The following is a 12,040-nucleotide window of genomic DNA, read 5'->3' as shown; positions in this document are numbered from 1 at the left end:
TATTTATTTATTTTTGCTGTGTTGGGTCTTCGTTTCTGTGCGAGGGCTTTCTCTAGTTGTGGCGAGCGGGGGCCACTCTTCATCACGATGCGCGGGCCTCTCACTGTCGCGGGCCTCTCTTGTTACGGAGCACAGGCTCCAGACGCACAGGCTCAGTAGTTGTGGCTCACGGGCCTAGTTGCTCCGCGGCATGTGGGATCCTCCCAGACCAGGGCTCGAACCTGTGTCCCCTGCATTAGCAGGCGGATTCTCAGCCACTGCGCCACCAGGGAAGCCCCCCTTCTGGTTTTTAATATGCAAATTATCAACTCAAGAATATTAGTTTAGAAATGTTCTGATTCACTCATATAATCATTTACAGTACATATCTATTATGAAACAGGTGTTACAGTGTTTTTTATTGGCCAGGTCGTGCGGCTTTCAGGATCTTAGTTCCCCAACCAAGGACAGAACCTGGGCCCTTGGCAGTGAAAGCATGGAGTGCTAACCACTGGACTGCCAACGAATTCCCAAGCAGGCGTGACAACTTGAAGACCAAAAAAAGGTTGCAAAAAAATATCCAAATAGGGAATTCCCTGACAGTTCAGTGGTTAGGACTCGATGCTTCCACTACAGGGGGCACAGGTTCGATCCCTGGTCGGGGAACTAAGATCCCACATGCCACGCAGCCAAAAAAAAAAAAATCTAAACAGCTTACTATTATTTTCTCAACAAAATAAATGGTTTTGTAGAAAATGTCAAGTACACATCTACTGTACCTGTTCACACACCTGTATGACGATGGTTGCTACGGCTCCAGTGAGGTACAGTGAGAGACAGTCACAGGCTGTCGCTGTCCATTTGTCATTCCCACCAGCTGGTCTAAAACAAAAAATGACAACTTGTTTTATAATAGCATAGGATATAGAAACATAAAAGAACCATCATATAAATATATATTTCAACCAACTACATATGTAGTGAGAAGTCAATTTAAACATGGCTTTGTATTATTCTCACAGTTTGCTTCCCCATTTTCATAGCCTTTTATTCATCCCTCTATTCTAGCTATGGCCCAAATTACATGCTAAGTTATTTATGTACTTCTGTTCTGAAGCTACACTGAGAACTCTTAAAAAAGTAGATGTGTTTTAACTTTTTTAAAGCTATTATATACATTTCATAGATGCTAACTACACTATAAACTCAGAGAGCAGGGATAATGTATTGTGTGTTATGTGTACACACATTTGATTCTTGAACAGTGTGGGGGTTAGGGGTGCTGACCCCCCGTGCAGTCAGAAACCTGTGTGTAACTTCACAATTGGCCCTGCATATCTGTAGTTCTGCATCCAGATACAACCAACCATGGACATGTAGTGCCATAGTATGTATTTACCACTTACATATAAGAGGACCCGTGCAGTTCAAACCTGAGTTAAGGGTCATTTGTATATTATGTGTTGTATGTGTTACGTCCATCACATCTCCAATGCCTAGGATAGTGCCCAGCTCACAGAAGGCATGCCAAAAATATTTAATGGAAATACAAACAGTCCCTTTGTAATGATGATTTCTCTGCCCAAATATTTTTGGAAGATTTTTTCTAGAATTTAAAGCTAATTTGAATTACTACCCATGAATATTAGCATCAATTATTTTTAGAAAATTTATTTTTAATAATCATGGTAAAAAGTGTTCAATAAATATTTGACAGATCAATGAAGAGCAGAGTATCAACTTCATCATCTATTTTAGTTTGCAAAGTTGAAACTGAGTGACTTTAGATGTTTCTAACCATCAAATCCACCCCCAAAGAATAAAGAACTAGTACCACTAAAGAGATTACAAGTAAATACTACAGGCTCTGAAGGCTCTCTAGAAAAGGCTTCTAGATGTGGAGTTTCATTAGCGCTGCCCCATCCTCTGAGTAAATAAGCAACGTGGCCAATCTTTTCACACTGAATGGTTTATGTGAGTGAACTAAAGATATCAACTGTGGGGCTTCCCTGGTGGCACAGTGGTTGAGAGTCTGCCTGCCGATGCAGGGGACACGGGGTCGTGCCCTGGGCCGGGAGGATCCCACATGCCGCCACGAGCCATGGCTGCTGCGCCTGTGCTCTGCAACGGGAGAGGCCACAACAGTGAGAGGCCTGCGTACCGCCAAAAAAAAAAAAAAGAAATCAACTGTGTATGTCGTTTGACCAAATAGGATTTAGTAAAACTATTTATTAAGAAGCCCAAACAGTGTTCCTATGAGCTAAGAAGCTTACATTATCAGTGATGCCTTGAATTAGTTATCGTTTTTTATGATGGTATACAGATAATATCAGCATACATACACCATTAAGGTTTTCCTATGATTTATTAAGAATACACACTTTAAAATATTAACTTTTGAACATCTGAAAGTATTTACAACATTTCAAAAAATCTATGGCATGTATCCATAAAACTTTGTGTTTCAGTTGAGAAAGATAAAAAAGTTCTGGAGATGGACAGTGGTAAAGGTTCCATTACTTAAAGTCATGGAACTGTACACTTAAAAATGATAAATTTTATGTTAATGTATATTTTACCACAATAAAAAGAAATCTATAAAAAAGATTTCTCAGAAGGGTAGTAGAGCATAGTGGTTAGAACTCCGGTTCCAGAATCAGAACTTTCGTGATCCTAGTTCAACAGTTTGATGTATTACTCTGGATTATAAAATATTTAACCTCTTGAAGACTCAATTTCCTTATCTTTAAATAATACTTTTTATCTATAGCTTAGAGGTCTGCTGTGATGATTAAGTAAAATAATGCCTGTTAAGGCAATTAATACAGGGTCTAGACATGCTTAAGGTTAGCTATTATTAGACTCCTGAAACAGTGGTATTCCATTACAGTCCATAAGACATAATTCAAGGTGTCAATAGGAATGCATTCTCTACAAGAGGGGTCCCCAGCCCCCAGGGTGCAGACTGGTCCGCAGTCTGTCAGGAACCAGGCTGCACAGCAGGAGGTGAGTGGCGGGCGAGCAAGCAAAGTGTCACCTGTCGCTGCCCATCGCTCGTCTTACCACCTGAACCATCGCTCGCATTACCACCTGAAATATACCCCCCCACACGCCCCATCCATGGAAAAATTGTCTTCCATGAAACTGGTCCCTGGTGCCAAAAAGGCTGGGGACTGCTGCTCTACAATATTGGGTACAATTAAGGGACTGATAGAATTCTGTTCTATCAATGAACAGAGCCTCCACAACAAAGGGAAATGGACAGCATCAAGATAGGGAGGAGAGACAGAGACACATTCTTGCCAAGGAAAGACCCACGCCCCAGCTGCAGTGATCCAGAATCAGGAGGGACCACAAAGGAGGGAGAGATCTGAGCACTACACGAGGCATGCCAACTGATACTGAGCAGGGCCCTGTAGGGCTCCTGGGCACAAAAACTTTGTGTCCCCCATTTTTTTGAGTATAGGAAATACCCTTCACTTGGCATCACGACCTCTAAATCTTGTACAGGACAGAGTCCCCAGAATACTTGGCTTTGAAAACCAAAAGGAAATATGACCAGGAAAACTACAGAACTGCAGAGAACATGATGCTGAAAGCTCAGCTTCTCTGTACACTGGTGCTGAACTGAATCTTGGAGACAGAGTTTTGGGTGAAGAAGAAAGGGATAGCTTTACTACTTTGCCAAGCAAAGAGGGAAACAGAGGGCTACTGCCTCGAAAAACTATGTGTTCCAACTTGGAGAGGATAGTGAGAAGTTTTACAGTAATGGTTCAGGGCTTTCCTGATGGTGCAGTGGTTAAGAATCCACCTGCCAATGCATGGGACACAGGTTCGAGCCCTGGTCCAGGAAGATCCCACATGCAGTGGAGCAACTAAGCCCGTGCGCCACAACTACTAAGCCTGCATTCTAGCACCTGCGAGCCACAACTACTGAGCTCGTGTGCCACAACTACTGAAGCTCACACACCTAGAGCCTGTGCTCCACAACAAGAGAAGCCACAATGAGAAGTCTGTGCACTGCAACGAAGAGTAGCCCCTGCCCGCCACAACTAGAGAAAAGCTGACATGCAGCAACGAAGACCTGACGCAGCCAAAAAAAAAAAAAAAATCGTTCAAAGAGGGCGTGATCACATGGACATTCTTCTGATGGGTTGGTAGAGACATATGCCAGCGTCAGCATCATCAACCTTCATTGGTTCCAACTGGTCTGGGGTCTACAGGCTTGTGGGCAGCATACTATCATTAATCGTTAACTTCTCCCACCTGGAGAGGGTTTCAGTATCTCCAAAACAGCTCAAAGATATTGTTGTTTACCCACTGATGGGGAACCAGGACCCTCCCCAAGGCTGCACTACTGTTTCTCTTGACTGTTCTTCCCTGGTCTCGCATCCCCTCCCTTCCCTAATTAACAATTGCTTGAATCTGCCCACTGGAACTCAGGTCATGGAGGCTGAATGAAAGCTACTTCCTGTAATCAAAGAAATGGGGGACACAGAAAGTCTTTGTGCCTGGGAGCCCCAGAGGGCCCTGCTTAGTAGTAAACAGAAAAACCTGCCCTTAAAGGGCCTGTGCCCAAACTCACTCAACCTAAAAACAAGTGCAAAAACACCAGATTGAAAAGGGCATGGGTCACACACACAGAGGACCCAGTTACTAAATCTTAACGTGTCTGCTGGAGAGGGAGAAACCAGCTGGGATGCCCCCTAGGGACTGAGACACTAGCAGGAGCCTTTTTTGTGATCTCAGGCTACCTTGCTATTACTAGCACTGAAATTCTTCCTCTAACCTGTTAGCACTAACGGGTCTGCCCTGCTGAGAGCCCTGCCCACCCGAGCCTCACAGCCATGCGAGCAACAGCCCTGCCCACCAGCACCCCACAGCAGCCACTGCCCTGCCACGAGAGGAGGGCACACAGAGCCCACAGAGGGGACACCTCTTGAGTGCCAGGCTGTGGCAGCCAGGCAGGATTGTACCCCTGAGTCCCACTGAGCATCTCCTAACTAAGGCCACTCTTTCAAGACTGGAAGAGATAGCTGATTTATCTAATACATACGAGCAAACAGAGAATTAGGCAAAAAGAGGAGACAACCAAAAAAAGATTAAAACCTCAGAAAAAGAACTAAACAAAACAGAGATAAGCAATGGACCTGGTAAAGACTGAAACGTAATCATCATAAAGATGCTCACCAAACGCAGAAGAATGGATGAACACCATGAGAACTTCAACAAAGAGACAGAAAATATAAGAAAGAACCAAATAGAAGCTGTAACTGAATGAAAAATGCACTAGAGGGGTTCAACCGCAGACAGGATGAAGACAAAGAGCGAATCAGCAGGCAGAAGACAAAGCAGTGGAACTCACCCAGACAGAGCAGCATAATGGAAAAAAAAAAAAAAGTGAAGAAAAGAAACTTTGGAGATAACAAGTGGAATAAACATTTGCATTATAGGAGTCCCCGAGATGAAAACAATGAAGAGAGAAAGAAAGGACCAGAAAAATTATTTGAAGAAATAGTGGCTAAAACTTCCCTAATCTGAGGAAGGAAACAGACACCCAGGTCCAGGAAGCTCAAGAGAGTTCTAATAAGATGAACCCAAAGGATCACATCAAGACATACTATAATTAAAATGATAAAAGTTAAGGATAAAGAGAAAATCCTAAAAGCAGCAAGAGAAAAACAACTTGTTATGTACACGGGAATCCCCATGAGGCAATGAGCAAATTTTTCAACAGCAACTTTAAAGGCCAGAAGGGAGTGGCATGACTATTCAAAGTGCTGAAAGAAAAGAACTTCCAACTAAGAATTCTCCACCCAGCAATGTTTTCATTCAGAATTGAAGGAGAGATTAGGAGTTTCCCAGATAAGCAAAAGTTAAAGGAGTTCATCATCACTAAACCAGCCCTACAAGAAATGTTAAAGGGATTTCTTTAAGCTGAAAAGAAATGGCACTAATTAATAAGAAAACATAAAAAGTAAAAATCTCACTGAAGATGGTATAACAAAAGTAGTGGATCAATCACTTATAAAGCTAGCGTGAAGGTTAAAAGATAAAAGTAGTAAAATTAATCAGAAGAAAGGACACACACAGACTGAGAGTGAAGTTATAAAAAAAGAATTCCATGCAAATGGAAATAAAAAGAAAGCTGGAGTAGCTATACTCGTATCAGACAAAAGAGACTTTAAAACAAAGATTGTAATAAAAGACAAAGAAGAGCATTACATAATGATAAAGGAATCAATCCAGAAAGAAGATGTAACATTTATAAATGTATATGCACCCAACAGAGGAGCACCAAAATATATAAAGCAAACACTGACGGACTTAAAGGGAGAAATTGAAAGCAATACTATAAAGGTAAGGGACATTAACACCCCACTTGCATCAATGGATAGATCAGCCAGACCAAAAACAGTAAGGAAACAGCAGTTTTAAGTAACATGTTAGACCACATGGACTTAACAGATATATGCAGAACATTCCATCCCAAAGCAGCAGAATACTCATTCTTCTCAAGTGCACATGTAACATACTCCAGGGTAGATGACATGCTAGTTTACAAAACAAGTCTGAATAAATTCAAAAAAATGAAATCGTATCAAGCATCTTCTCCAACCACAATGGTATGAAACTATAAATCAATCACAATGGGAAAAAATGGGAAAAACCACAAAAACGTGGAGATTAAACAACATGCTACTGCACGGCCAATAGGTCACTGGAGAAATCAAATACCTAGTGACAAATGAAAACAGAAATACAACATACCAAAAATCTACAAGACACAGCAAAAGCAGCTCCATGAGGGAAGTTCATAGCAATTAGGCCTACCTCAAGAAACAAGAAAAATCTCAAATAAACCAACTTTACACCTAAAGGAACTAGAAAAAGAAGAATAAACAAAACCCAAAATTAGTAGCAAGGAGGAAATAATAAAGATCAGAGCAGAAATAAATGAAATAGAGACACCCCTCCCCGCAAAAAATGAAATGGCCTACAAAACTAAGAACTGCCTCTTTGAAAAGATAAGCAAAATCAACAAAACTTTAGCTAGACTCACCAAAAAAAGACTCAAATAAATAAAATCAGAAATAAAAGAGGGGATGTTAACAACTGATACCACAGAAATACAAAGGATCACAAGAGACTATTAACAATTATATGCCAACAAAATGGACAACCTAGGAGAAATGGATAAATTTCTGGAACCACACAATCTTAGCAACTGAATCATGAAGAAATAGAAAATGTGAATAGACTCATTACTAGCAAGGGAATTGAAACAGTAATAAAAAAATCTCCCAACTAACAAAAGCCCAGGAGTAGACAACTTCACTGGTGAATTCTACCAAACATTCAAAGAAAAATGTTTTGAAGAATTCTCAAACTCTTCCAAAAAACTGAAGAGGAGAGAAACCTTCTGAACACATTTTATGAAGCCAGTATTTCCCTGACACCAAAACCATACAAGGACACCACAAGAAAAGAAAATTGCAGGTATTTCTGATGAACATAGATGTAAAGATCGTCAACAAAATATTAGCAAACAATACATTAAAAGGGTCACACATCACAATCAAGTGGATTTATGCCAGCAGTGTAAGGATGGCTCAGCACCCACAAATTAATCAACGTGGTAAATACATTAACAGGATGAAGGATAAAACCATATAATCCATCTCAATAGATGCAGAAAAAGCATTTGACAAAATTTAACACCCATTAATGATAAAAACTCTTAACAAAGTGGGTATAGGGAGAGTGTATTTCAACATAATAAAGGTCATATATGACAAACCCATAACTAACATCACACTCAATGGTGAGAAGCTGAAAGCTTTTCCTCTACAATTAGGAACAAGACAAGGATGCCCACTCTCATCACTTTCATTCAACATAGTATTGGAAGTCCTAGAACAAGTAATTCTAAAATTTGTATGGAAACACAAAAGATCCCAAATGTCCAAAAAACAATCTAGAGAAAGAAGAACAAAGCTGGAGGTATCACGCGCTCTGATTTCAAATTATACTACAAAGCTACAGTAATCAAAACAGTATGGTACTGGCACACGAGCAGACACATAAATCAATGAACATAATAGAGTTCAGTAATAAACCCACACATATATGGAAAATTATTTTATAACAAGGGAGCAAAGAACATACAATGGAGAAAGGATAGTCTCTTCAATAAATGGTGCTGGGAAAACTGAACAGCCACATGAAAAAGACCACTAGACCACTATCTTAAGCACAAAAATTAACCCCAAAAGAATTAAAGACTTGAATGTAAGAACTGAACCATGAAATTCCTAGAAGAAAACATAGGCAGTATCCTCACTAACCTCAGGCTTAGCAATATTTCTGTGGATCTGACTCCAAAGGCAAGGGAAACTAAATCAACAAATGGGACTGCACCAAACTAAAAAGCTTCTGCACAGCAAAGGAAACCACCATCAAAATGAAAAGGCAACCTACTGAATGAGAGAAGGTATTCTGCAAATCAGGTATCCAATAAGGTGTTAATATCCAAAATGATAAAGAACGTATACAACTCAACAACAAAAATCCCCAAACAGCCTGATTAAAAAATGGGCAGAGGATTTGGATAGACATTTTTCCAAAGAAGACATACAGATGGCCAACAAATGTATGAAAAGATGTTCAACATCAGTAATTATTAAGAAAATGCAAATCAAAACCACAAGAAGGTATCACCTCACACCTGTCAGAATGCCTGTTATCAAAAAGACAACCAATAAAAAGTGTGGGCAAAGATGTGGAGAAAAGGGAACCTTCCTGCACTGTTGGTGGGAATGTAAATTGGTACAGCACTACTGGAAAACAGTATGGAGGTTTCTCAAAAAAATAACTACCATATAACCCAGCTATTCCACTTTTGGGTATTCACCAGAAGAACCTGAAAACACTAATTCAAAAAGATATCTGTGGGCTTCCCTGGTGGCGCAGTGGTTGAGAGTCCGCCTGCCGATGCAGGGGACGTGGGTTTGTGCCCTGGTCCGGGAAGACTGCAGCACTATTTACAACAGCCAAGATATGGAAGCAACCTAAGGGTCCATAAAATGGAATAATGGATAAAGGAGATGTGATATACGCACAACTGAATACTACTCAGTCATGAAAAGAAATGCAATCTTGACATTTCTGACAACATGGATGAACCCTGAAGATATTATGCTAAATGAAATAAGCCAGACTGAGAAAGCCAAATACCACATGATTTCATTCATATGTGGAATCTAAAAAACCAACCAACAAACAAAAGAGAAACCAGAAATCATATTAATGGTTACCAGAGGGGAAGGGAGTTGGGAGATGGGTGCAAACGGTGAAGGGTGTCAATTATAATGGTGATGGATGGTAACTAGGCTTGTGGTGGGATCACTTTGCAGTGAATACAAATGTCAAATTATAATGCTGTACACCTCAAACTTATATAAAAAATATCTGGTGAATTTACCTTTAAAAATTTTCAATTTGTTTTTCAATTATAGTTTTTAAACATATTCAAAAGCAGAGAGAATATAATAAATCTCATCTATCATTCAGCTTTGACAATTGTCAATACATGACCAATTCTATTTCATCATATTCCCATGTATTCACTCCCATCCCTGATTATTTATTTTTTTAATATTTATGTATGTATGTCTGAGTTGGGTCTTCGTTGCTGCACGTGGGCTTCTCTAGTTGCAGCGAGTGGGGGCTCTTTGTTGCGGTGCACGGGCTTCTCATTGTGATGGCTTCTCTTGTTGCAGAGCATGGGTAGTTGTTGCACGTGGGCTCAGTAGTTGTGGCTCACAGGCTCTAGAGCACAGGCTCAGTAGTTGTGGTACACGGGCTTAGCTGCTCCGCAGCATGTGGGATCTTCCCAGACCAGGAATCGAACCCATGTCCCTTGCATTGGCAGACAGATTCTTAACCACTGTGCCACCTGGGAAGCCCCTGATTATTTTTAAGTCCCAGATTTAACATTATTTCATTTGAAAATATTTTAGTTTGCATTTCCAAAACTAAATCTTTTTAAATAAACACAACCACAGTACTGTTGTCACATTAAAAATTAATAATTTCTTAAGATCAACTATTCTTAAGATCAACTATTCTTAAGATCAACAATTCAGATGGTGTTCATTTTTTTCCTGATGTTTCAAAACAGTCTGAATTGGTAAAGTAAACAAAATCCATACATCATGAATGGGCAATATGTATCTTTAGTGCCCCTTCCATCTCTTTCCCTTGTAATTTTCTGTTGAATAAACAGAGATGGTTTGCAGTTTCAATGGTCTGAATTTAGCTGACTGCATTCTCATGGTGTTTAACATGTTCATCTGTCTCTTGTATTTCCTTTAAATTCATAGTTAGGTCTAGAGTCTCGATCAGATTCAGGTTCGCATATTTCTTTTTTCAGCAATACTATTCAGAGATGGTGCTGTGTACTTCCCTCAGGAGGTACATAATGTCTGATTCTCTTTTTGTGATGTCAGCAGCCACCAACAACCATGTCTAGATCCCTTAGTATTTAAGAGTTGTAAAATGCTGGTATTCCAATGATACCATTCCTCCTTTGTTAGAAGGAATGCTTATAAAGAACAACTTTCCCTTATTACCTAATTGATTATCTCAAGACATAGATTGTACAGGAAAAACAAGTGCTCATTTCCCTTATTTACCAATTTTCAGAATAATGAACTAGTTCCCTAGAATCCTCTAAAAGTGATGTTTTTTAAAAAAAATCACTTTATGAACTTAGAGACTTAAACATATCAAATGCTTTGATACAACATAATAATCATCCTACTGCTGTTCAAACTGTCCCATCTTTGGTCAGTGGAAGTTTACTCAGGTTGGCTACTGAGTCCTTTTGTCATTATCTATCTATCCATCCATCTACTTATTTATAGCTTTCTTGCTTTTTGCTAGGTCAAGATATTCTAGGCTCACACTGTGTATTTCCTGCCCAAGACCTGGAATCAGACATTTTCCCAAAGAGCACTAAATTCTTTTAATGGGAAATGGTATTTGGAGACCACAATTTGTGCACCAGCATGGCTCATTGCTACTGGGTCCTTCATGTTACAAGGCTAAATAACATGTATTTTTTATAATTAAAATACCTTATCAGTTTCTACTGATAACTTTGAACTCAAAATCAGGAGTACAAGGTAAATCAACCTTAATCTTACATTTTTACCATCTAACAACCACACCTGTTCTTAATGATATGTACATAATTACTATTTTGAATCATCCCACAATACACACACAACAGTTTCAGTAACACTACAACCAACTTTGGGATTAATAAAAACAGCTGACTTGTGGGGGGGCAGTTATTTCTTGTCCTTAGGATATATTTTGGTAAGCATGTACAGTCAACTTATTGTGTTTTAAAGTCACTTGAAAAAGTTCCTCTCTGAGAGGCTATACCACCACCACATACAGTTAATTTCATTTTACTTACTATTTTTACTGATCTGTCTGCATAAAATATTAATGTTGTTCTAATGTTAAACTGATATTGTTAGTAACCTCTTCTCTTTTCCCCAACTTCTTATTTGAAGTACTTACTCCTAGTTAATACCAATGTGACAACAGGAAGTTGATTCAACTTCTCACATATACTCTCCTTTCTCCCTCCATTCTTTGAAATTGTGGCTGATCTACTTTGCATTCTATACTGTTTCCCTAATAACGATCATTTAATCTTGGCTCTTCTGGTAAAATAGATGTAATGCTCATCACAGCTCTTATGTCAGAATCTCTCTCGTTGGTTACCTAAAACTTGTTCTCTTACAGGGACCGTTCCTGGAAACAATATTCCTTGAGTGATGAAATCAGTATTCTGTGGTCTTTTTATCAATACCTGAAAGTCAGTTGGCTGGATATAAAACCCAGAGCTTGCCATTTTCTTTTGAGTATTTTTAGAATGTTACTCTCTTACCTTCTGGCATAAAGTGTTGGTGATGACAATGTTATTTTATCTCTCTAGTGAATCAATGATTTTACTAGATAATCTCTCAGTGTTGGCATTCCT

At 39.4% G+C, this 12,040-nt stretch overlaps 1 protein-coding gene across 1 annotated transcript in view; it reads right to left on the bottom strand.

Annotated features, from left to right (window-relative positions):
- Positions 1-12,040, bottom strand: part of RNF17 (ring finger protein 17) — a 110,123-nt gene that overhangs the window by 25,550 nt on the left and 72,533 nt on the right. Inside the window, exon 23 of the mRNA XM_007466345.1 lies at positions 771-861. Coding sequence (XP_007466407.1) covers positions 771-861 — 91 coding nt within the window. The remainder of the gene's footprint in view (positions 1-770; positions 862-12,040) is intronic.

The sequence above is a fragment of the Lipotes vexillifer genome, unplaced genomic scaffold (assembly GCF_000442215.2).
Source record: "Lipotes vexillifer unplaced genomic scaffold, Lipotes_vexillifer_v1.1 scaffold2648, whole genome shotgun sequence".
In the NCBI taxonomy this organism is placed as follows: Eukaryota; Metazoa; Chordata; class Mammalia; order Artiodactyla; family Lipotidae; genus Lipotes; species Lipotes vexillifer.
This window is presented reverse-complemented; position numbering and strand designations above follow the sequence as displayed.